The 27,667-nt window shown below is 44.0% G+C and overlaps 1 protein-coding gene across 1 annotated transcript in view; it reads left to right on the forward strand.

Annotated features, from left to right (window-relative positions):
- The first annotated feature begins 300 nt into the window (after positions 1 to 300).
- Positions 301 to 27,667, forward strand: part of LOC132884458 (uncharacterized) — a 42,806-nt gene continuing 15,439 nt past the window's right edge. Inside the window, exon 1 of the mRNA XM_060918309.1 lies at positions 301 to 490. Coding sequence (XP_060774292.1) covers positions 485 to 490 — 6 coding nt within the window. The 5' untranslated portion in view covers positions 301 to 484. The remainder of the gene's footprint in view (positions 491 to 27,667) is intronic.

Raw genomic sequence — 27,667 nt, forward strand, 5'->3', positions numbered from 1 at the left:
AAAGCTGCTTCTCCAACCATTAGGCCATGTCTCACCCTTAACCCCTGGGCTGCTCTGGGTATCTCTGTTAAATGCCTGTAATGTGAATGTACTCTAATATTTGTTTACCATCTAGCCACGGGCGCAGATAGAGGGGGGGACGGGGGGGATTCGTCCCACCCAGATTTAAATTCACCTCGTTCGGTCCCCCCCCACTTATAGGGAGGAAAAAACATCTATGCTGTCTTTCTTTGCATAAGGCAAACCTCACGGAAAAATCAAAAGACTAATTACCATTCGGTTTATTGAGGTGCACAGCAGTGCATACATAGTTGCAACTGCGCAGACTGCACAGGTTGCGAGCTTGAGCTTGGTTGCTATGGTTACCCACAAGTTTGACAGGCATATTGGGGACAGCTCCTCCTAGTTCAGGACCCCAACACGGCATGATGAAGGGTGCCAAAAGGCAGAAAACGATTGCATCGTTTTTTCAAAAAAAAAAACAATGACTGTAAGTAATCTGTGCCTTACTTTATCATATCACCTTGCAATTTTTTGATAGTCTCTTCAAAGTAATGTCGTAGTGAAAGTAAAATCGGTAGAGATGCCTTTCTGGTAGCCTCCTTCTTTCGGTGGTAGCCTGTAGATACAGTGCTCAGAAGGCAGTTTTAATGTTTAATCTGGCGTTCCCTGCCATAATTTCAGCGAGCATATTGTTTTATAAGGAAACTTTGCGAAGAGTTGTTGACTGACTGCCGCTCACGCAACACACAGGCATAGTTAGAAAGTCAGGATGCACTGGTTTACACTTTACACACACACACGTAGCTCACTATGTTTAACAGTTGGAACTTAGCGGTTTTAAAACTAGCTTTGCAATTTCTGTGCGTGATGATAATGTGTAAACTTTGGATTTCCATAGGCTATGTTAAAATGTTATCATTGTCCTGGCCTGCAGGTAGTTCCTGGTGATGGCAGTGAGGGAGGTGAAATAACATGTATACACACTACCGTTCAAAAGTTTGGGGTCACCCAGACAATTTTGTGTTTTCCATGAAAAGTCACACTTTTATTTACCACCATAAGTTGTAAAATGAATAGAAAATATAGTCAAGACATTTTTCTGGCCATTTTGAGCATTTAATCGACCCCACAAATGTGATGCTCCAGAAACTCAATCTGCTCAAAGGAAGGTCAGTTTTATAGCTTCTTTAAAGAGCTAAACTGTTTTCAGCTGTGCTAACATGATTGTACAAGGGTTTTCTAATCATCCATTAGCCTTCTGAGGCAATGAGCAAACACATTGTACCATTAGAACACTGGAGTGATAGTTGCTGGAAATGGGCCTCGATACACCTATGGAGATATTGCACCAAAAACCAGACATTTGCAGCTAGAATAGTCATTTACCACATTAGCAATGTATAGAGTGGATTTCTGATTAGTTTAAAGTGATCTTCATTGAAAAGAACAGTGCTTTTCTTTCAAAAATAAGGACATTTCAAAGTGACCCCAAACTTTTGAACGGTAGTGTGTGTGTGTGTGTATATATATATATATATATATATATATATATATACACACACACGCACACATACATATATACACAAAATGGAATCATTTGCTGACAGCTCAGTCCCCCCCAGTTCAAAAATCCTATCTGCGCCCCTGCAGCTAGCCACCACAATTTGCAGACATCCCAAGTCTCCCGCATATTGATAGTGACTCCCTGATGCCCGCAAATCACATACAATCTCACGGAATCTAAAGCATGCGAGCAGGCTTCATCCCGAACCTATCGACCAGTCAGTGAGTGCATAGACCATGAAGAAGAGCAGCAGCTGTTCCAGCCATTTTCTTTAACCCAGGAAATTAATACATGGTACAAATCATCAGTTTTTTTTTTTTTTAACTGATTAGGTGTTCAACTTTCACAGTTATGATAAAGCAGTGTCTCTTTGTAATTGTCATCTTTGTAAGCTCACTTGCTCAGCACAAGACTCAATAATGGCAATAAATTACCTTCACTTTCAGTGCTGGAGCAGCAGGAGCAGGTGTTGCGCAAGAGGCAGGAATTTGTGAGGATTTACCTCCAAAACTAAGTCGCTCATAAAACTACAACTTTTTCTCGTTTCAAACAGAACCAATTAGGAGCATGTATACACCCTTTCTATTTTGTGCTCCAACGTTAAGTAGAGATGTGTGGTTTGTGTGTGTGTGGGGGGGGAGGGCAGCACGTAATTACCGTTATTTATTTATTTTTACCAAAATCAAAGCATCTCTGTAACCATACAAGATTTTTTTTCTCAAATTCCAGAACCTATGATCTTCTTGCAGTGTCCCTGTACAGAGAGCTGATTTTAAGGTGAATTGAATCTGTTTGAAATTTTAAGGTAAAGTCCTTACAGTAATGACAGAATTGGTGTGAAGGAAAAGGCCACTGCAAGATTAATTTATAACTTATCACTCTGTGATAAACTTCCCTGTGTATTTCTGAATCTTTTCATTACCTTTTTGTCCACTGAAACACGTGCGATGTTATATTGCATCTAAAAACAATTTGAATATTAAATGAATGGACACGCCATCCTGTTATCTCTCTCAACTGACTCATCAGGTTTTTCTGTATTTACAGGCTCTGAAAGAGATTCTCTCACAACATGAGCAAAATTTACGCTGTTCAGTTAATACTGTATCTTCAGGTATGCATCATATCCATCTTCCGTCAAATATGTGATTTTCCGATGTGAAAATCAGCACTCTCCAGTCACAAGACAAAGCAATTCTACAGAGATGTGAGAGCATTCTACATCAGAAGCTTTAAAAAAAATAAAGGAAAAATTCCCAGTGAGAGATCAAATCTTGACGAATCTGTCAGTGGTCAATCCTGAGAACCATGAAGATGTGAAACCAGAGCAGATTTTGACTTTGGCAGACAGATTTCCAAATGTAATGAAAGCAGATGCCAGGGAACAACTCCATTTACAAGTCCTGGATTATGTCTCATCTAACCTGGAAGCACTGGTGCCAAATTATAAGAATTTACCAGTTGATGAGTTCTGGGGGAAGCTGTCCAAAGTCACATCTGTGAGCTCATGGCAGTTGAGATTCAGGGAGCTCTGTCAGCTGATGAAGCTGCTATTGGTGCTGCCAAATATCTAATCTATCTAATCTAACATTGTAGTTATCATAGTTTACGGGTTGGGGGCAGCTAAGTCCCCAAGTCAGGGTGTCAGCTATGAATCTGAGTGAACTGAGTGAATTCAGGTATTGTTCATCTCCAAAAGGGCACCCCAAAATCCACCAGAATGCAGGAAATCACATCAACCAAATCCAAAATTTTCTGGGGGAGTACTCCCATACCCCCCAGCAATGTATTTGCCCCCCCAAAAAAAAAAAAAATCCCCAGGGGGGGGGGGGGGGGGGGGGGGGGGACCTCCTTGAATTTTGTCGGGTTGGGATGTCTGAATTTGGCCCTTGTCAAAGTCACTCAGATCCTTACGCTTGCCCATTTTTCCTGCTTCCAACACATCAACTTCAAGAACTGACTGTTCTCTTGCTGCCTAATGTAGCTCACCTCTTGACAAGAGTTAATTAGCTTCACCTGGCAGTGGTCATAATGTTATGGCTAATCAGTATATATATATATATATATATATATATATATATATATATATATATATATATATATATATATAATTTTTTTCCAATATGTCACTCATGAGGCAATTAATGAATGGGTTTGATAAATTTGGGTACTTTTTGGTTTATGAATGCATATGAAAGCAAACCTCACCTGGCAGCACTTATTTTATACCTATATGTTGATAATGGTAATATTTCTCAATCATCAGTTGTCAGGTTATAGTCCTATGAAAATCCATGACCTTGAGTTTGACATTTCAAAGTCATTCAAGGTCAAAGGTCATGGTGCCAAATGAAAGCCCATATGGCACTTCCTATTAGTTGATAATGGTAAATATCTGCTACCATCAACCATTAAGTTACAGTCCTCTGAAAATCCGTGACCCTGAGTTTGACCTTTCAGGGTCATTCAAGGTCAAAGATCATGGTGCCAAATGAAAGGCCATATAGGAGTTCCAATATGCTCATAATAGTAAACATTTGTCTGTCAGCAACTGTTTGAGTTATAATGGAAAATGTTATTTTGACTGAATGGCTGACCTTTCTGGTGACCTTGACCTTCACCTTGACCCGATTACCCCAAAAATGTAATCAGGTAATCTATGGACCATTGACCACCTACCCTGAAAATTTGAAGTCAATCGGTGCAACCGTCTAGACATGGGATTGTTAACAGGCAGACACACACAAACAAAAAACAAACTGCACTGATTACAATACTTCACCCCGCTAACTCCATCAGGGGTGAGGTAAAAAGAAAATCACATGTTGGCTTGAAGATATAAAGTTTATCTTGTGTTGAAAAACTTGCATTTTTCATATGAAATGCATTGCAGGTCTGAGTGACATATTTTCTGATATTTCACTTCGGTGATGTCACTCTCAGTGTCTTCCGACTGACTAGACATGCATTGTCAAAATGGTGGACCAGTTCAAAATTACATTTATTTGGATGCAGTGCTGCAGCACAGCAACTATTGTTCTTCTACGTTCTTCTTCTTCTTCTTCTATTTTATTATTCCTACGCAAATTTCGATTTCAAATAACTCAATAACCGTACGTCGCACACAGACAAACAATATATCAAAACGTGCGGCTCGATCGGATTCGCTATGCTATTACTTTTCTCTACAGAATATGACTTTTTTCGCGACGTAGTTGCGAAAAAATTGCCCAAAAAAACCCCATTCATTTCTATGGAATTAATTGAAAAAAAAAGCACTTTTTCAAACATCCGCTGCTCTGGCATGCTTTCACCTAGAGACGTGATTCAAACTCTAAAACGTAGGAAAACTTCTCCTCTGTGGATCTGGCATTCAATTTTTCTGCTAGGTTCTACACTTTCGGATCAGTCCCGGCTCAAACGCCATGTGGGTTCCGGGAGAAAATCCGGCTTTTGAATGGGTGTCTATTGCGTTACACACCAGTGGAGCTCGTTTAGTTAGAGTGTAGAGAGCTTGAAAAAATAGCTCAAACTTTCTCGCTTAAACTGTGGTTTCAGCCACAAATTTCTCAAAAGTAGTAGTAAAACTTGTCCTGATTCACACAATGTGTCTACCTAAACGATAGGATTTACAGTTTTTGAATGAGAAGCCTCAAACTGAGGAGAGTGCAGCTGAGAGGCCTCATTGACACCCATTATAAACGTGACAGAAAAGTCACTCATTTTTCACTCACTCTAGTGTCCTCATTTTTAACACTACAGACAAAAAAATTACATCAGTGTATTCAGGAGACCCTTCTAGCGCTCACTGTGAAAGAATTTTGTGAATAGCTGCTTTCGTTTTCAAGTTATTTGTCGTTGTTCGAGGCCTGCTCCTGAGCAAAAAACAGCAGAAAACTGACAAAATCTTGTGTGTCTTAACGCTCCTGCTCAGGCCCGTCGCCATGCCAACTGGGGCCAGTGAGGGAGCGCGGGGGGGGGGGGGGGGGGGGGGGCTGCTGTCTCAAGCACACACATAAATCATGGCATTGTAGCTTCATAGCAGGTCACACATTCACGGCCAGCAAACATGCGTGACCGAATTGCTTCGCGCACTGCATCCTCTCACAATTTCCCCCGGGGAATTGTCCGGTCTAGTTTTAATTATCTTGCTTTTTTTGTAGCTATGTCAATAAAATATAAAGAACATTACACGGTGGTGCGAAGATACGAAGTTTATCTTCTCATGTTGAAAAATATCACTCCTTCGCTTACTCCTGAATATATACATTAGCCACTCGAAGATAAACATTCTATTGAGTGTGTAATATCCTCTATGTATGTATGTATGTATGTACTGCCATTATCTTACCCAGCTTCATGAGGTAGTCACCTGGAATGCTTTTCAATTAATAGGTGTGCCTCATCAAAAGTTAATTAGTGCAATTTCTTGCCTTTTTAATGCATTTGAGATCGAACAGTAAATAATAAAGTAACTTAACACCTATGGGGAACCAACATGTTAGTAGGCATCATCAAAAAATCAATTGAGAACATCCTTTTTAAAAAATTGTGTTCATCCCTGCAGTGCAGTTCCAGAGACTTGCAAAATCTATGCACTTTGAAGCTGTTCTGGTAGCTTATAGAGAACTTACTGAGCCAATATATGTTGCTTTTTTCTTTCAAAATGTCATGCCACTATGGGTTGTTGTTGTTTGACATGTTTGATAATTCATCAGCAAATTGTGTTGATCCACATTGACAGGTGCAATAGCACTGTCGGTGCTCCGGTTTCATTCCATAGACCATATGGATTAGGTCAATAAGCTACTCTAAGTTTGAGTGTGAACTGTTGTTCATCTCTGTGTTAGCCCTGTGATAGTTTGGTGACTTACCCAAGGTGTACCCCACCTCTTGCCCAAAGTCAGCTGGTATTTGCTCCAGCTTCCCTCATGAGCCTGACGCACAAGCGGTATAGATAATTGATAGATGGATGGATGGATGGATGGATAGTCATTGACATCCCAGGAAGTATAACACATGAAAACATTGCTCAGAAGTTACTGATTAAATAATTCTGTCTAATCATTACCTAAATGTATATCCAGTCATGGAATTAGCTTCTCATGCAGAACAGTAGTGAACAAAAAAGAAAAGAAAAGAAAAGACAGAAGTGTTAGGACTGGGACTGTTTTGGCCTCTAGAGGCCGCTGTTATTTCCATCTTGTCATGTTTGTTTTGGCCTCTAGAGGCTGCCACTGTGTTTTTGTGTTTGTCTTCATTGCCTGTTTCCTGCCCCTCCCTGTTCCTTAATTAGTGTGTGTATAAATACCCCTCTGTTTGTTCCCTTGTCACAGAGTCTTTTTCCTATGCTATGCTGTTAGTGCTAGTTCCCTCTGTCCCATGTACCTTGCCTGTGTCTTAGTATTCTTGGTTTTGTTGCTTTCTTTTGGACTTTGTGGATTTTGTTTTGACCTTTGAATCTTCTGAGCGTTTGAGTTTTTTGCCTCTTCTTTTCTTAGTTGGATTTTGGACATTGAACCTTGGGATATTTTTATTTTTGTATATCTTCTGAGCTTTGGATTATTCTTTTTGTTTTTTCCCTTGGATTGTATATATTTTGTAAATAAACTTTTTGATACTTTTCTACTTCTGCCTCATGCCTCTGCACTTGAGTCATCCCCCTGGTGGCCTAGTGGGGGTTTGCTGGATTATCACACCAGTGAACCAGGTTCGAATCCCAGCAAAACCCTAACAGAAAGACTCCGTCATGACCGACTCAGCAGAGGCTTCTTCATCTGTCTACCCAGCCAACCTTCAGGGAATGATGGCTGCGTTAACACGCCTCAGATCCACCATGGACACTCATGGACGGACTCACGCAAGCCAACATGAGACCCTTGCTCACCACGAGGTACTGCTTCAGCAGATTGGGAAAACCCTGGCACAGCTGACTTCTCTGCCCCCATCTCCTCTGCCTGATTCTGCTCCTGCTCCACCATCTGCTCCTGCTCCAGTGCCTCCTGCCATGCTGCCTTCTTCACCTCGCAAACCCAGCCTTCCTGTACCACAGAGGTATGACAGCAAGCACAGTGAGTGTCGAGAGTTCCTTACCCAGTGCCAGCTCACCTTTGAGCTTCAGCCTACCACCTACACTATGGATCGCTGCAAGATTGCCTTTGTGATAGCTTTGTTAGCTGGTAAGGCACGGGCCTGGGCCACTACTATCTGGCAGAGACAGGGACCCGAGTGCTCTGATTTCCAGCTGTTCACTGAGGAGATGCTTTGTGTCTGCGATCAAGCAGACATCAGTAAAGATGCAGCCAGAAAGCTCATGTCCATCCGGCAAGGGGGAAGCGTCGCAGACTATGCCATCTTGTTCCGGACGCTAGCCGCAGTAAGTGGAAGGAACGAGACTGCCCTGGTGTCAGCCTTCCACCATGGTCTGGCTTCTATCGGATGCCCTAGTGACCTCGAAACACTGATCTCACATTCTACTCGTCTGGACAACAGGATGAGAGAACGCCGCCAAGTCCTGAGCCTCCCTGGCCTCCCTGCCTCTACCTGGAGCCCGTCTACCTCCACCAGTGACTGTCCAGAACCCATGCAAGTGGGTCGTACTCACCTCTCCGCATCTGAGAGGGAGCGCAGAAGGAGGGACAAGTGCTGCATCTACTGTGGCAAACCTGGTCACTTCCGAGCATCATGTCCCGAACTCTCGGGAAAAGGACTGCCCCGTCCAGCCGAGGGAGGGTTGTGACAGGGCCTACCCTCTCTCCTGAACTTCCTGGCCAAGGAGTTTACATCCCGGTCTCCTTTTCCTGGAGTGAGTCCGTCCACTCTTGTCAAGCCTTGTTAGACTCCGGGGCGGCTGGAAACTTTATGGATGTTCACTTCGCCCAAAGTATCAATGTCCCGACTGCACCTCTTGAAGTCCCACTGTCTGTGTCTGCCCTGGATGGCCAAGCCTTAGGTGACGGAAGAGTCACCCAAGTAACTTCTCCAGTCTTCCTCCAGTCTCAAGGTCACAAGGAAGAAATATCCCTGCACCTGATTCCTTCACCAGAGTTACCAGTGATTCTAGGCCTTCCTTGGCTTACCCGCCACAACCCTCGCATAGACTGGGTAACAAGCCAGGTTGTGGAATGGGGCCCTGCGTGCCATGCCTCTTGTCTGCTCTCTAGCTCTCCTGTGTCTCCTGCCGAGCCCCCTGATCTCACCGAGCTATCTCAAGTTCCCACAGAGTACTGGGATTTGAAGGAGGTATTCAGCAAAAGCAGGGCCGCCGTTCTTCCTCCGCACCGGGCCTACGACTGTGCCATCGATTTGCTCCCTGGGACTACCCCTCCTCGTGGCAGACTGTTTTCCCTCTCTCAGCCAGAATGCAAGGCCATGGAGGAATACCTCAAAGACGCCCTGGTCTTTGGGTTCATTCGACCCTCCACCTCACCTGCTGGTGCCGGCTTCTTCTTTGTCGGCAAGAAGGATGGGGGGCTCCGACCGTGTATTGACTACAGGGGCCTGAACAAGATCACTGTGCGCAACCGCTATCCCCTTCCGCTGATGTCCACAGCATTCGACCTGCTCCAAGGCGCCACCGTCTTCACCAAGTTGGACCTACGGAACGCATACCACCTCATCCGTATCCGACAGGGAGACGAGTGGAAGACTGCCTTTAACACCCCGTCTGGGCACTACGAATACCAGGTGATGCCCTTCAGACTCACCAACGCACCAGCTGTTTTTCAGGCCCTAATCAATGACGTCTTGAGGGACATGATTAACCTGTACGTTTTTGTCTACCTCGATGACATCCTTATCTTTTCCAAGACCGTGCAGGATCACCGCCACCATATCCGCCAGGTTCTCCAGAGGCTGCTACAGAACAATCTGTTCGCCAAGGCCCAGAAATGCGAATTTCATGTTCCCGAGGTCTCCTTTCTGGGTTTTATTGTACGGACAGGCCAACTCCAAATGGACCCAGCCAAGACCCTGGCCGTCCGGGACTGGCCCACTCCCAAGTCCGTCAAAGAGGTTCAGCGGTTCTTAGGATTTGCTAACTTCTACCACAAGTTTATCAGGAACTTTAGTTCTGTAGCAGCACCCATGTCGGACCTCACCAAAGGGACAGGTGGATCTTATGTCTGGTCTCCTCAGGTGGAAAAGGCATTCAAAGACCTCAAGCACCGCTTCTGCACGGCACCCATTCTGGTCCTCCCGGACACCTCCCAACCATTAATCGTGGAGGTGGACACCTCGGACAGTGGTGTCGGCGCAGTGCTCTCTCAACATTCGGAAGGAAAGCTGCACCCCTGCGCATACTTCTCCCACCGCCTGAGTCCTGCGGAGTCCCGGTACGATGTGGGGGATCGAGAACTGCTAGCGGTCAAACTGGCCCTTGAGGAGTGGAGGCACTGGCTGGAGGGAGCGCAACATCCATTCCTGGTTTGGACGGACCACAAGAACCTGGAGTACCTCCAGCAAGCCAAGAGACTGAACCCACGACAGGCTAGGTGGGCCCTGTTTTTCAGTCAGTTTGACTTCACCCTATCGTACTGCCCCGGCTCCAAGAACACCAAACCTGACGCACTGTCCAGGCTGTTCTCTGCCACTAACAGGGAGAGTGAAGTCGGGCCTATTATCCCTGTCCCGGATTGTGGCCCCTGTCCGCTGGGGTATTGAGGAGGCCGTCCGACGAGCCCAACACCAGGACCCCGGTCCTGGGACGGGGCCACTGGGCCTCTTGTATGTCCCACATCAAGCCCGGGCCAAGGTTCTCCAGTGGGGTCACTCGTCCCCTCTCACCGCCCACCCGGGAGCTCGAAGGACCCTGGACTTTTTGAGAAGGCGCTTCTGGTGGCCTAGCATGGAGAAGGAAGTGAGGTCATTCGTCCTTTCCTGCGAAGTGTGCACCAGAAGCAAGAACCCACGACAGCACCCCCAGGGTCTCCTGCATCCTCTGACCATTCCCCGGTGTCCCTGGTCCCACGTGGCAGTCGACTTCATCACGGGTCTCCCTGAGTCACAAGGTAACACTGTCATATTGGTCATAGTTGACAGATTCTCCAAGGCCTGTCGCTTTTTACCACTGTGCAAGCTCCCTTCTGCTCTTGAAACTGCTAAACTATTATTCACTCATGTCTTCCGAGTCTTTGGTCTCCCGCAGGACACCGTCTCAGACCGAGAGCCCCAGTTCTCCTCCCGAGTGTGGCACGGGTTCTGCAAGGTCATCGGAGCCACTGCCAGCCTCTCCTCTGGGTTTCACCCACAGTCCAATGGCCAGACGGAGAGGCTCAACCAGGACCTGGAAACCACCCTGCGAGGCCTGGCTATGGATAACCTGACATCGTGGAGCACCTGGCTGCCATGGGCAGAGTACGCCCACAACACCCTGCAGTCATCGGCCACCAAGCTGTCGCCATTCCAGTGCCAATTCGGGTTCCAGCCACCTCTGTTCCCAGACCAGGAGGAGGATGCAGGGGTGCCCTCGGTCAACCAATATGTGAGACGGTGTCGCGAGACCTGGAGCAAGGTCAGGAAGACCCTCATCCAGACCTCCAGAACCAACCAGACTCAGGCCAACCGCCATAGAAGACCTGCCCACGCTTTCCGCCCTGGCCAGCAGGTTTGGCTGTCCACTAAGGACCTTCCGCTGTGGATGGAGAACCGCAAGCTTGCTCCTCGCTACATTGGCCCCTTCAAGGTGGTGCGCAGGGTGAACCCTGTCGCCTACCGGCTCCAGTTGCCCCGGACTCTGAGGATCAACCCCACATTCCATGTTTCCCTGTTGCGGCCCGTACTGACGTCCATGTATGCCCCTGCCCCAGGAACCCCCCACCCCCCCGCATCTTCCAGGGTCAGACTGTGTTCACCGTGTATCGCCTGCTTGACTCCCGCCGGGTCCGCAGCGGGCTTCAATATCTAGTAGATTGGGAGGGCTATGGCCCTGAGGAACGCTGTTGGGTCCCCGCCCGGGACATTCTAGATAAAGGACTATGCCGGGACTTCCATTCGGCCCATCCGGATCGCCCTGGGAACGTCAGGAGACGCTCCTGGGGGGGGGGGGGGGGGGGTCCTGTTAGGACTGGGACTGTTTTGGCCTCTAGAGGCCGCTGTTATTTCCATCTTGTCATGTTTGTTTTGGCCTCTAGAGGCTGCCACTGTGTTTTTGTGTTTGTCTTCATTGCCTGTTTCCTGCCCCTCCCTGTTCCTTAATTAGTGTGTGTATAAATACCCCTCTGTTTGTTCCCTTGTCACAGAGTCTTTTTCCTATGCTATGCTGTTAGTGCTAGTTCCCTCTGTCCCATGTACCTTGCCTGTGTCTTAGTATTCTTGGTTTTGTTGCTTTCTTTTGGACTTTGTGGATTTTGTTTTGACCTTTGAATCTTCTGAGCGTTTGAGTTTTTTGCCTCTTCTTTTCTTAGTTGGATTTTGGACATTGAACCTTGGGATATTTTTATTTTTGTATATCTTCTGAGCTTTGGATTATTCTTTTTGTTTTTTCCCTTAGATTGTATATATTTTGTAAATAAACTTTTTGATACTTTTCTACTTCCGCCTCATGCCTCTGCACTTGCGTCATCCCCCTGGTGGCCTAGTGGGGGTTTGCTGGATTATCACACCAGCGAACCAGGTTCAAATCCCAGCAAAACCCTCACACAGAAGTACTTGTACAAGGATGACGTGTACCTAGAAGTAACCTTCCTGATTACATAGTAACTCTGGATGGCATTTCTGTTACATAATGCACAACAGTAAAAGTCCTTAGTGTGATTATTGACTCTTGTCTTTCATTTGAAACTCATGTCGATAATATTACTAGGATGGCCTTCTTTCATCTCAGAAATATTGCTAAGATAAGAAATATGATGTCACTACATGATGCAGAAAAACTAGCTCATGCTTTTGTTACCTCTAGGTTGGATTATTGTAAGGCCTTACTGTCTGGGTGTTCCAGTAGGTCCATATACAAGCTCCAGTTCGTCCAGAATTAAGCAGCGAGAGTCCTTACTAGAACCAGAAGATATGACCACATCACCCAACACTGCACTGACTCCCAATCAAATTTTGCACTGATTATATAATACTATTCTTGACCTTTAAAGCACTGAATGGTCTCATACCACACTACCTAAACAAACTCCCTTTTAGTTATGTTGTCATAGATTAGACACTATTGTCATTGTGCAGAGTACAGGTACAGAGCCAATGAAATGCAGTTTGCATCTAACAAGAAGTGCAAAATACAGTATTTCCAGAAAAGTGACAGAAGTACTGCAATATAGTGATGCTATAAGTTAGAGCATATACAGTGGTGGACAATGGAGAGTTACAATATACAAATGTTATGTTTGGAAATATTAAATGCATATTTACAGAGGGGAAGTGGACAGGTTTCGAGAGTATGTAGGGTTGTGTGTACAGTTAGCAGTATGGAACACATATGTACAGTTGTTTATATGTACAACAAAGTGGAAATGTGTGCAGCAGCATTATGAACATGTATGTACAGTTGTTTATGAATTGTAATATGCAAGTGTAAGGGTGCAGGCACTTACAGATGTATGTGCAGGGGACAGCAGGGAAGCAAAGTGGAGACCAAGCTGAATCACAAGACGAGAATCATAGTTGAGAAAACAGGCAGGGGTCGATCAATAAGCAAACAGGGCAATGGAGACAGTGAGGTGAGATAAACGAGAAACTAGGTCGAGGAAACGGGAAGGCTGACTAAGTAAACAAATGTGACGAGTCATGGAATCCACGGACACATGTCGGCTGAAATGAATCCGAGAAAATCGCAAAAGCATTAATGCTTTTGTGATTCTTGGATTCGTTTCGGCCGACACGTGTCCATGGATTCCATGACTCGTCACAAATGGCTCAGTACACAGGAGTAAACACTGAACGATATTTTGCATCTGTGAAATGTGAGGGAGGTTTAAGTGGCAGGGGAAGGGGGGCGCTAGTGAGCACCGTATGGAATAGTCGTACTTCTCAGAGCTCCTCTCCACATTCGAAGTAGTTCAGTCATTTAATATTTCACCTAATTTCCCGGTTTCGCCTCAAATACTTTGACCTAAGCGCCTCAAGATGACAAAACCAAAAACTGAAAGAGGGAAGTGGCAAGAGAAAGCCTGTAATGAGGCCGATGGCCAGCCATGTGCGGAGCTAGCTGCTGCGGCCCCGGAGTTAGCCAACGAGTCTGATCTGGAGTCTGAATCGAGACATCCTCGCAGCTATACAATGTGTGAGCAGGACGATGAATGACCGTTTTAATGACTTGGAGGCATCTCTGGCATCCACCCAGGCAATGCTGGTGAGTCTCGGTAACTGAATACAGGAGGTGGAAAATGCTAGCTCGGAGTATGACCGCCATCTCTCTCTCGTTGAGCAGAAATGTATGAAAATGCAGTCGGGAAATGAAGCACTTCGTCTGAAAGTAACGGACCTGGAGGCTCGCTCCCGGTGGCAGAATATTAAAATCATTGGCTTGCCTGAGAAAATCGAGAACGGACACCCAGAGTTTTTGGCAAAGTTCATCCCTGAGCTGCTGGGCGCTGATAACTTTCCCAAACCGCTGGAGGTGGACCGGGCTCATTGGCTGGGAAGATGGCTCTCCGAGGACGACGCGCGTAATGATAACACGGATTAATCACTTCCAACTGAAGGAGAAAATATTACAGCTGGCCCGCCAGCAGTTTCCTCTGTGCTACAATGGTAAAGCGGTTCACTTCTTTCCTGATTACCCAGCGGAGGTGAAGAAGCAACGGCAGGCATTTGATCCCGTCCGTAAGCGACTCCGAGATGCAGGTGTGAGGTGCGGTTTCGTCTACCCGGCACGGCTGCAGGTCTCCACTGGCACCATGGACAGAGTTTTTTCGTCCCCACAGGATTCTGAGGCATTTGCAGAGACACTGTCTTGAATACTATTCGCCAACATGGCGTATTTCGGTATGTGATTCTTAAGTTGTTTGCACACCTACCGGGACATTTATATGACAGTTTGTAAGGTATGTGCGTATGTATGTTAACAAATATATATATCACTGTTGATTTTCACAAGCACTTGTCCTCATTAGTGGGGAGGGCGCAGGGTCCTTGGGTTAACTTAGTGGCCGGTTAGTTGTTCCTGTATGGTCCGGCAGCCCCCAAGAGTGTACGTAGGGTTTACAATCTCACTTTGTTTGGGAAAGTGGGGGGGGGGATGTTCTTGTTTGTTTTCATGTGTTCCTCTTGTCTTTATCATTATTTTTTCAGGCATTATGTTTGTACCAGTGGCGGCTGGTAGTCTTTCAAACAGGGGAGGCTGGTCGGTTACGATATTTCCAGATTTTAAAAGATAAAAGAAAAAACACATCAATTTTGCCCATACTCTTGCCTCTGATCTGGCTGATTGTTGGCAGGGTCACAAACTGTGAAATAACAGGTTCTTTTGGCCCATTAGCCTACTGTCCAATATACATGATGGTGGTGTTGGGGGGGTATATTTTAACATTTTATATTTTAAAATTGTGGCATGTTGTTTAAAAATTGATCATTATTGAAAGCAGCTCTTTGTCAGGAACCTCAGCAGTAACAGCAGAGTGTTCTGGAATAGGCACAAGCACTGACCTTGGGGAGCCAAACATAGAGCTGGGTGCCACATATTTCATTCAATGATACTTTCCCTATATTTTACTTATTTTGACTGAGAAATGTTTTGACAATTTTGATAACCCTTCACTTTTAATCCAGGTCTGTAGTGTGAAATGTTCTCGGCTGTGTTTTTGTTTAAAAAATGTTTTCCAAATTGTAGCTGTGTTTAATTCATATCCAGAGAAATATCATCTCATCTCATTATCTCTAGCCGCTTTATCCTGTTCTACAGGGTCGCAGGCAAGCTGGAGCCTATCCCAGCTGACTATGGGCGAAAGGCGGGGTACACCCTGGACAAGTCGCCAGGTCATCACAGGGCTGACACATAGACATAGACAACCATTCACACCTACGGTCAATTTAGAGTCACCAGTTAACCTAACCTGCATGTCTTTGGACTGTGGGGGAAACCGGAGCACCCGGAGGAAACCCACGCGGACACGGGGAGAACATGCAAACTCCGCACAGAAAGGCCCTCGCCGGCCCTGGGGCTCGAACCCAGACCTTCTTGCTGTGAGGCGACAGTGCTAACCACTACACCACCGTGCCGCCCCAGAGAAATATATATTCCAATATAATATACTCAGCATAAACCTTTTAAATAGATTCTATATTTTTGGTCCATCCATGACATATTACTAAAGTAGCCTATTTACTGTTGTTGATGTGGGTCGCTTGCTGTTAGCCAATTCACTTTCTCGTACCAGGAGAGCTAAAAGGAACGAGTATTATTCCCTACCTTTTTCAGCAAGTCAATTTGAGGCGTTGGTCTACCCTGCTCTTTAATTTTAATTTTTTCCTCGAAAGGAAGACTGGCAAATGGCTTCGCCAAAATTAAATCAGCAATGCTTGGCATCCGTGCGCAGCTTTCTTGCTAGCTGACTAGCTCCCTCAAGTTCAAGTTCAGTCACTCAAATAAACGAAATTTCTGGAACTAAGATAGAAAACTTGACAACGCTATATTTACACTTTATTTACAATGAAAATACAACCCCGATTCCAAAAAAGTTGGGACAAAGTACAAATTGTAAATAAAAACGGAATGCAATGATGTGGAAGTTTCAAAATTCCATATTTTATTCAGAATAGAACGTAGATGACATATCAAATGTTTAAACTGAGAAAATGTATCATTTAAAGAGAAAAATTAGGTGACTTTAAATTTCATGACAACAACACATCTCAAAAAAGTTGGGACAAGGCCATGTTCAGGGCCGTTGACAGCTTTGGCTGGGCCCGGGACAAAATAATCTGAGTGGCCCCCCCCAAATAATCTGAGTGCCCCCACACACACACACACACATATGCGCGCACGCACATCGCCACACAGCAACCACCCACACCCAACCCCTCTTTTCACAGTCTCCATTCACTCACTGTAAAAAAAAATAGTTGAGAATACTTGAAATTTCAAGGCAACAGTCTGCATTAAGAATTTTATGTTTTGCCAACGATGTGCCCATGATAATCCAAACTATGATAAAACTGTTATCTTTATTAAGAATTCTTAATTAAGTCAATTTTCAATTCCTCATTCTGCCAACATAGATTTCTCTTTTTGCTGAACAGTGGCATTCACAGTAGTGCAAAAAGGCAATTGAGGTTATCACAATTTTTTGGGGGCTTTTTTCACCTCTATTTGGATAGGACAACGTAGAGATAGGAAATGAGCAGGAAAGAGAGAGACGGGGAGGGATTGGGAAACGACCTCGGGTCAGAACCGAACCCGGGTCCCCGGATTTATGGTATGGCGCCTTATCCACCTGAGCCACGACACCCCCACAATTTATCATTAAACTATACATGCCTTTTTTCATTGTTCTACACAATTACAAAACTTCAATATTGAAATAAAGTTTTTAAAACCCACGTTGTGGGTATGGCGTCGTGGCTCAGGTGGATAAAGCACCATACCATAAATCCGGGGACCCGGGTTCGATTCCGACCTGAGGTCATTTCCCGATCCCTCTCTCCTGCTCATTTCCTGTCTCTACACTGTCCTATCCAAAAAAAAGGTGAAAAAAGCCCCCCAAAAAAGTCTGATAACCTCAATTGCCTTTTTGCACTACTGTGAATGCCACTGTTCAGCAAAAAGAGAAATCTATGTTGGCAGAATGAGGAATTGAAAATTGACTTAATTAAGAATTCTTAATAAAGATAACAGTTTTATCATAGTTTGGATTATCATGGGCACATCGTTGGCAAAAAATAAAATTCTTAATGCAGACTGTTGCCTTGAAATTTCAAGTATTCTCAACTATTCTTTTTTTACAGTGCTCCAACCCTTAAATAACAGGTATTCCAAGCCCATTATAACAGTCAACCATTTTATTTCAACATTTCAACATATTTACAGTTTGAACATTTCCTTAGTCTGCAACTATTCAGGTGTGAAATGCAATGCGCCGGACTTTTGCTGTGGCAAAGTCGTCAATAAGGTCATTGAAGTCCAGCTTCTTTGCAAGTTCGCGCTCTATAGAGAGCATAGCCAGCCCATTGAGCCTCTCCTGTGACATGTTTGAGCGCAGGTAGTTGATAAACCAAAATGATTGTTTACGGGATGGAACTGGGCCTCAATGAGAACGGAGTTATGGCTTTCCCGAAATCTGAACATAGAAGCATCACCACTAGTCACACACGGACTGGCCATTGGGAGTAGCGGGAGTTTTCCCGGTGGTTCAGTGTGGGCCGGCGGAGAAAAAAAAAAAAAAACAGTTGCGCGCTGGCCTTTAATATGATAAGCAATGTTAACAGTTTCTTTAAGAAACTGTTAACATTGCTTATCATATTAAAGGCCAGCGCGCAACTGTAATAAGCAATGTTAACAGTTTCTTAAAGAAACTGTTAACATTGCTTATCATATTAAAGGCCAGCGTGCAACTGTTTTTTTTTTTTTTCTCCGCCGGCCCACACTGAACCACCGGCCCACCGGGAAAACTCCCGCTACTCCCAATGGCCAGTCCGTGTGTGCCACTAGTGATGTGTACAGTGAGTTTTTCAGTGTATTTTTTGTCTTGTTATTCATAAACGTCTTTTCCGTACTCGATTTAGAATGTTACAAAAAAAATTGACACCCTCCCAACCATGTAACATTAGCCTATCTGACCTGGGGGCTGACACGTTTATTACGGATAAACCAAAAGGATTACAACGTTCCCTGGATATAGAACTGGACCGAGAAGATTTCAAAATCTTAACGTGTAAGCAACAACAATAAAACAGAGGTTGTTTTATTCATTTAGGGCTTATTAGGCTACTTTCATTAATTGCGCTTTTCATACAGGCCTATCATTTTTCACTTGAGCAAGGGAATTGTTTGAAGAGTATCCAGTCTAAGCGAAAGTTTAATGTTTTGCAACAGACTAACCTCAAAACACCCCATTTATAGCCCATTCGTTACATTAAACTCTATCTAGCTGGCAATTTCACATGCCGTTGTATCTACACGGGATGATTTCCAACAAAATAAGGTTTAATTAACAAGAGGCAGCGTTCCACAGGCTTTCAGCTAACCGGAGTCCAGCTCAGCGCAGCTCAGCAAGCGTGCCTAAAACATTTGGATATGATTGCAGGCCAATGTGCTATTCTTTGCTTCATTGAGATATATGCAACACAGTGTTATTAAACCGATATGTTTATGAAATAATTCAATGCCCTGTGCGTTTCAGTGTTCACTCAGTGTACCCTGCTATCCCCTACTTTATAATTATGAATGGCGCGTCGCGCGTGCTGGGGTTACATTACGGGGCTGGAAAAAAGTTATCTGTGTCTTACCTGGCTCAGCTGCCCCACTGCCTTCACCCCCTGCTGCATCATCAAATCAAATCAAATCAAGTTTATTTGTATCGCGCTTTTAACAATAAACATTGTCGCAAAGCAGCTTTACAGAATTTGAACGACTTAAAACATGAGCTAATTTTATCCCTAATCTATCCCCATCATCTGAATCTTTTCTAAAATATCTATGCAGTGAGCCCCTGAGGCTCTTGGCTTCTTCATCTCTTTTTCTCTTTTCTTTTCTTTGCTCCTGACTTGTGCATGTTGGCAAACGGGCTCGCACGCTTATTGTCGAAGCGTTATGATGGAATAGTGCAGTGTTATTTGGCGCCTTAATCAAAGACCAAACCATTTCTGCATTAGGGGTGGTAGGTGGGTTCTTGAATCTATTTTCGAAGACAATAAAGGCAAAAGAACCAGAAATCATTCATTGAATGCAAATATAGCACATTTTTCTCCCCCAAATCAAAACATTTTGAAATGAAACAGAATGATTAATGGCATCTTCATGAGGGACCAGTTCTGGGCCCCCCCTCATGCCTGGGCCCGGGACAAAATACCCGGTTGTCCCCCCCTGTCGACGGCCCTGGCCATGTTTACCATTGTGAGACATCCCCTTTTCTCTTTACAACAGTCTGTAAACATCTGGGGACTGAGGAGACAAGTTGCTCAAGTTTAGGGACAGGAATGTTAACCCATTCTTGTCTAATGTAGGATTCTAGTTGCTCAACTGTCTGAGGTCTTTTTTGTCGTATCTTCTGTTTTATGACGCGCCAAATGTTTTCTATGGGTGAAAAATCTGGACTGCAGGCTGGCCAGTTCAGTACCCGGACCCTTCTTCTACGCAGCCATGATGCTGTAATTGATGCAGTATGTGGTTTGGCATTGTCATGTTGGAAAATGCAAGGTCTTCCCTGAAAGAGACATCGTCTGGATGGGAGCACATGTTGCTCTAGAACCTGGATATACCTTTCAGCATTGATGGTGTCTTTCCAGATGTGTAAGCTGCCCATGCCACATGCACTAATGCAACCCCATATCATCAGAGATGCAGGCTTCTGAACTGAGCACTGATAACAACTCAGGTCGTCCTTCTCCTCTTTAGTACGAATGACACGGCATCCCTGATTTCCAAAAAGAACTTCAAATTTTGATTCGCCTGACCACAGAACAGTTTTCCACTTTGCCACAGTCCATTTTAAATGAGCCTTGGCCCAGAGAAGACGTCTGTGCTTCTGGATCATGTTTAGATACGGCTTCTTCTTTGAACTACAGAGTTTTAGCTGGCAACGGCGGATGGCACGGTGAATTGTGTTCACAGATAATGTTCTCTGGAAATATTCCTGAGCATATTTTGTGATTTCCAATACAGAAGCATGCCTGTATGTGATGCAGTGCCGTCTAAGGGCCCGAAGATCACGGACACCCAGTATGGTTTTCCAGCCTTGACCCTTACGCACAGAGATTCTTCCAGATTCTCTGAATCTTTTGATGATATTATGCACTGTAGATGATGATATGTTCAAACTCTTTGCAATTTTACACTGTCGAACTCCTTTCTGATACTGCTCCACTATTTGTCAGCGCAGAATTAGGGGGATTGGTGATCCTCTTCCCATCTTTACTTCTGAGAGCCGCTGCCACTCCAAGATGCTCTTTTTATACGCAGTCATGTTAATGACCTATTGCCAATTGACCTAATGAGTTGCAATTTGGTCCTCCAGCTGTTCCTTTTTTGTACCTTTAACTTTTCCAGCCTTTTATTGCCCCTGTCCCAACTTTTTTGAGATGTGTTGCTGTCATGAAATTTCAAATGAGCCAATATTTGGCATGAAATTTCAAAATGTCTCACTTTCGACATTTGATATGTTGTCTATGTTCTATTGTAAATACAATATCAGTTTTTGAGATTTGTAAATTATTGCATTCCGTTTTTATTTACAATTTGTACTTTGTCCCAACTTTTTTGGAATTGGGGTTGTATATACAAACTAAAAAAGCTGGTAGAAACCGTATGTAATGAATGAAATCGAAATGTAAGCTGATCTCTTACAATACACCACAGCACTTGCGAATCCGCATGGGACTGAACTGAGATTCACCGCTGCCTGTCTATATTTGAAACGAGCTGTCAATCAAAGAAAATATCCGGCCGCTTTCACCAATCACCAGTCTCCTCGCGGAAACTGCCATGTCCCTCCCACTGTGAGGCTGGGAGTCCGTAGGCGGGCATTTTCGCAGTATTTGTCCAATAACCGTCTTGCATTTTGAGATTGAAAAGCGCATAGCTCCCAAATGCCATTGAAGTCCACTGAGGCTGGGAGTCCGTGAGACTCCGTGGGCGGGCATTTTCGCAGTATTTGTCCAATAATCGTCTTGCATTTTGAGATTGAAAAGCGCATAGCTCCCAAATGCATTTGAAGTCCACTGAGGCTGGGCTGCATCGCGCTGTCACGAGGGGGAAAAACTCACGCACACATTAGGCGAACTGGGGAAAGTTATAACGGAATGATTTCGCACTGTAGTTGGGTTGAGCACATATATTTCTATGATTCTGGATCTGAAATAGCAATGTTATAAGGTCGGCTATAACATAAGCCTAGCACAATTCATCCTACACGATGTTCGTCATTTTTAGAGGAAGCTGAGCCTCCCTCGTTGTCTTAGAGCAATCGCCCGTGATTTGTATGCTGCTACTATGCAAAATCCATATGCATCCTAGTATACCTTTGCCAGGTGGTGGCATCACTTTTACTAGTTGGAATGTGCGTGGGCTGGGTCATGTGCTCAAGCGAGCTAAAGTGTTCTCTCACTTAAAATCTCTGTCTGCTGATATAGTGTATTTGCAAGAAATGCACATCAGACCCACAAAGTTACTTAGACGTAGCTGGGCCAATCAGATTTTTCAGTCCACGTTTTTCAGTAAAGCCAGAGGAGTGGCAATTTTGATCCACAAGACTGTGCCTTTTAGGCATGTTTCTACTGTGAGTGATCCAAATGGCCGGTTTATTTTGATAACTGGCTACATTCACTCATTTCATGTTACACTCCTTAATGTATATGGTCCAAATTTTGATGACCCAGCTTTTTTCCGTAAGATATTTAACTCACTGCCTGATCTCTCGGATACACATTTAATTGTAGGTGGTGACTTCAACTGTGTGCTTGGTAGCCGTTTGGATAGGTCAATCCAGCCAAATCAGTCATCTACCTCCTCCACGGTTTTAAATAACTTAATGCCTTCCATGAATCTAGTTGATATTTGGAGGCTTGGACATCCTACAAATAGAGATTATTCTTTTTTTTCCACAAATGCACAAGTCCTTTTCAAGAATAGATTACTTTTTAATTGACACCAAATGTGATTGCCTCAAAATATCATATTTTAATTTCTGACCAATTTAATTGGTCCTAGATCTTAATCACGAAAAACAGCAGTTTAACTGGTGTCTCCACCCATCACTGTTTTCCAATGTATCATTCTGTCAATATATATCCACTAAGATCTCAGAATTCCTGGAGAGCAATGACAATTTGGAAGTCACAGACTCCACTTTATGGGAAACTTTTAAAGTAGTGATTCGGGGTCACATAATCTCTTTTGAATCTTCTCTGAAAAAGGAAAGGCGGAAGCGACTGTCAGAAATTGAAACTGAACTATCACAGTTGGAACTTGCTTACAGGAGTAACTCCAACCCTTCCACCTTACAAAATATTCTTAAACTAAAATATGAATACAACACTGTTCTATCCAGTCAGGTATGTGATCAGTTGTTAAAGATCAGGCAGAAATACTTCGAGTTGGGGGATAAGCCCCATAAATTACTGGCCCAACAGTTAAGAGGCTGGCAAGCTAGTAGAGCCATACACAAGATTAAATCAAAGACTGGAGAACTAATTACTGATCTTAAAAGTATAAACAATCGCTTTAGGGAATATTATGCAGAGTTATACATGTCAAATGGAAAAGGGAATGTTTCTGATTGGTTGGGGCGTCTAAAACTTCCTAAATTAAGTGAGGCTGCCCGTGAAGCTTTGAATTCTGACATCACCACGCAAGAGATTCTGGATGCTATAAAATCATTTCCCAATGGCAAGGCTGCTGGCCCAGATGCTTTTGGAATCAAACTGTATAAAAAAAAAAATTCTCTGAAGATTGCTCCCCTCCTTTTGAGGATGTTCAATCATTCATTTGGAACCCAGGAATTTCCGCCCACATTATATGAAGCCAATATTTCATTATTATTAAAAGAAGGTAGGGATGAAACTGAGCCTTCATCTTTTGTCCTATAGCACTGTTGAATTCGGACATGAAAATTTTTACCAAGTTACTAGCAAATCGGTTAAATAAATATATATCATTCATGCTGATCAAACTGGCTTTGTCCCTAATAGATTTTCCTTTTTTAGTGTCAGAAGATTGATGAATATAATGTATCATAGGTACAGTAAGGGCTCGAGGGTGGCTGCCCTCTGCCTAGATGTGGAAAAGGCATTTGACCAAGTGGAATGGGCATACATGGTAAAGGCCTTGGAGGAGTTTGGATTTGGTAGTCAATTTGTATCGTGGATTACAATGCTAGATGCTCATCCAGCTTCCTCCATTCTCACAAATCAAGAAAGATCAGTGCCGTTTCGATTACACCGCGGGACACGCCAGGGCTGCCCTCTCAGCCCATTGCTCTTTGCCATTGAGCCTCTTGCCATTAGTATCAAGAATCACCCTTCTATTGAACCCATCTGGCTGGGTAAAGTGGATCACCATATTTCCCTATATGTGGACGATGTTGTTCTTTTCATATCACAACCAGAGAAATCAGTTCCTGTTTTGCTGGATCTAATCAGAACATTTGGTGAAGTTTCGGGTTACACAATTAACTGGCAGAAGAGTGAATTCATGTCATTGGGTGCGGATCTCAACACTGAATTTCTGCATAATCTCCCGTTCAAAATTACCAACATCTGAAGTATCAGCTGAAGTATCTTGTAGTTTTGTCAAAAAACCCTAAACTAATTTTTAAGCTGAACTTTCTTGAGAAAGTTGAGAAACTGAGGAGGGACATTGAAAAATGGAGGAATCTTCCTCTCTCTACCGTATGGTGGGTCGAATAAATGCCATCAAGATGGTTTCCCTGCCAAGGTTCTTGTATCTCTCAAAATTTACCTTTTTTTGGCACAATCTTTTTTCAAATCTCTGGATTCGATAGTTCTACCTTTTTATTTGGGGCTTTAAAGCTCACAGAATTTCAAAAGCTCATTTACATAAACCAGGGGAAATGGGTGGGTTCGGGTTGCCGTATTTCCTGCATTACTACTGGGCAGCGAATGCTAGAGCCCTTGTCTATTGGCAGGAAGGATATAACATGGAGGTATCTGTCGAGACTCCCCCTTGGGTTGCCATTGAAATGAGTGATGTCAAAAACAGTTCACTTCCAGCACTTCTCTTCTCAACACCCAGACCTCCTGCAGCTGTTAAGATGGATATGATCATTTTTAATTGCTTAAAAATATGGCAACAAATTAGGAAGGGCTGCAGACTACCGGACACTTCTATCCATGTCCCAGTATATCACAATCATGCATTCTCTCCATCCCTCTCGGACGGGTCTTTTGACTGTTGGAGGCTAAAGGATTTGGTCACTCTGAAAGATCTGTATATTAATAAACAATTTGCTACATTTGCTCAGTTACAAAACAAGTTCTCTTCCCACAACACATTTTTTCCGATATTTACAGATTAGGAATTATGTCCGTCAATGTGTGCCTAACTTTGAGTCTCTTCCAGCAGATAAATTGATTTATAAGCGTTTGTTGGGTCCACCTGAATCTAGAAAATTGGTCTCTGGCTTTGTAAATATATTTTCTGAACAAACAATTTCTGCTATGCACTCTTTGAAAAACTCCTGGGAGGAGGAGCTGGGAATGCAGATTGGAGATGATGTTTGGAGGGGGGGCCTTGGTAGGACCCGATCTTGCTCCATCAACACCAGGCACCAGTTAATCCAATTTAAGGTGATGCACAGGCTTCATTATTCAAAAACCGAACTGCACAGAATCTTTCCCACCATTTCATCGCTATGTGACCGATGTAAATCTGCAGAGGACTCTCTGACTCACCTCTTTTGGACATGTCCGAAACTGTATAATTTTTGGTGTAACATATTTAAGTGGTTTTCTGACATGTATGGCTGTGTGTTTGAACCTGATCCAATGATTGCATTATTTGGGGTTTCTCCTTCTCTACTTAAACATGGGGCTTTGGTGCAAAGCACAATTATGTATGGAATGGTAATTGCAAAGAAAATTATTTTAAAACTCTGGAAGTCAGATACTGTGCCTCAGTTTAAGATCTGGTTACATGAGCTCATTGGTACAGTATATTGCATATGGAGAAGGTTCGATATGGCATGATGGACAATCTTAATAAATTTTCAGATATATGGCAGCCATTTTTGGCTCACCTTGATAAATATAACACTGATCTTGACCAGCAAGGGAGTTCATAGAGTGCCATCCACCTTTACCATTTCTGTTTAGTACTTGTGTTAAGATTCTAGTGTCAGTGATGCAGCAGTGTACACAATTATTGTTTTTAAATATGCCCTGTTTTGTTTTTTGCTGTTTTTGTGTTCTGTTTTACTTGTTTTTACTCTGTCTTTTTTCTGTGTTTGTTTTCTGTAACTTGTACAAAATTCTAATAAAAATATATTATAAAAAAAGTCGCAGGGGAAGTGATTAGCGGAATGGAAGGTACAATTGGAACTCAGCTGACAGAGGGCACTGTGGATCTTGGCAGTTGTAGTTAATGGAATCCATGTTTGTAGTTCATCTTGAGCTGCTGCTCTCAACACAATTACTGACAGAACCCCCTGAGGAGCTCCCTCCAGGAGCTAAACATTTCCTGGGGTGGCCTCTCCCTCTTGGTGCAGGTTTGTTTGGGTACTGTGAATAATACTCTTGCATTAGGAGAGGGCCTAATATGTCCTTGGCTCCCACCCAGCTTCCCTCCTTGGGTCCGTAGCCCTCCCAATCTACCAGGTGCTCTAGTTGACCTCTTCTGCATCTAGAGTCGAGTGTCTTATTTACCTGGTAGATGGGCTTTCCTTCTGGGCATTGGGGGGGAGGATCTTGGGTGTGAATGTTCTCTGATAAGGGACCATGTATAGCAAGTTTCAGACATGAGATGTGGAACGTTGGCAAGATGCAGCTGTGAAGTGGTAGTTCCAACCTGTAAGAGACCTCATTAATGCGTCATAGTACCTTGTATGGCCCGATATACTGTGCCTGTGATTTCTTGCATGTGTTGGAGCCCTTGAGATCTCTGGTGGAGACCCATACTCTGTCTCCTGGAGCAAATTTGGGATTCTTGCTTTTATGTTTATCAGCATACTCTTTGTATTTGGCATTGACAGCCTCAATACGTTGGTCAACCTCCTCTCAAACCTTTTGGCTCCATGAGAACTATTCATCAACTGCTTGAACACTTGAAGGTGTGTCATCCCATGGGAACAGGGGCAGCTGGTACCCGAGCATGCACTGGAACGGTGTAAATTGTGTTGCTGAGTGTCCGAGGGACTTCTGTGCATACTAGGCCCATGGGATGAATTTTGCCCAGTCCCCCTGGTTCCACATGCAGAAGATTCTCAGGAAGCACCCCACTTCCTAGACAGGGCATCTGCCTTAGTATTCTTGGTGGCTTGATGGTAAGAGATTGCAAAATAGAATCTTGTAAAGAACAATGCCCATCTGGCTTGGCATGGGTTAAGTCTCTTGGCTGCCTTGAGATATTCAAGATTTTTATGGTCAGTTAATATTACAAAAGAATGTGTAGCTCCCTCCAACCTGTGCCTCCATTCTTCTCGGGCTAACTTGATGGCTAGCAGTTCCCGGTTTCCGATGTCATAGTTCCTCTCTGCTTGAGTAAGTTTCTTAGAGAAAAATGCTATTGGATAGAGCCTGGGTTTCTCTCCAAAACGCTGTGAGAGAATGCCCCCTACCTCAGTTTCAGAGGCATCTAACTCCACAATGAATGGTCAAGTTGGGTCGGGGTGCTGAAGTATAGGGGCTGTAGTGAAGGCTGTCTTGAGCTTGGTGAAGGCCTCCTCAGCTGCTGGTGTCCACTGGAGGGGTTTAGGAGTCTTCTTTAGGAGTGAGGTCAATGAGGCAGCAATGGAACTAAAGTTTCGAATGAAATGCCGAGAGAAGTTTGTGAACCCAAAAAACACTGGAGTTCCTTGACTGAGGCAGGTACAGGCCAGGAAGTTACTGCAGACACCTAAGCTTGAGCCAAGCTGGCTCCCTCGGCACCGACAATATAGTCCAGGAATGAGATCTGATGCAGGTGAAATTTGCTCTTCTCAGCTTTGACAGATAGATGGTTCTCAAACACGTGTTGGAGTACTGACCTGATGTGCTTCAGATGACTTTTTTTGTTGGGGGAATATATCAAGCTATCATCAATGTATGTGATTATATATCTCCCCAACATGTCATGAAGAGCATCATTAATCAAACATTGAAAGACACTTGGTGCCAAAGAGAGCCCATAAGGCACGACTTGGTACTCAAAATGGCCAGCAGTAGTACTAAATGCTGTCTTCCATTCATCCCCTTCACGAATTTGGACCAGGCTATAAGCACTTGGCTGAGCACAGTTGCTCTAGGGCCGAAGGTACCAAGGGATGAGGACATGGGTACTTAACTGAGTAC

This window comes from Neoarius graeffei, chromosome 4 (assembly GCF_027579695.1).
Source record: "Neoarius graeffei isolate fNeoGra1 chromosome 4, fNeoGra1.pri, whole genome shotgun sequence".
In the NCBI taxonomy this organism is placed as follows: domain Eukaryota; kingdom Metazoa; phylum Chordata; class Actinopteri; order Siluriformes; family Ariidae; genus Neoarius; species Neoarius graeffei.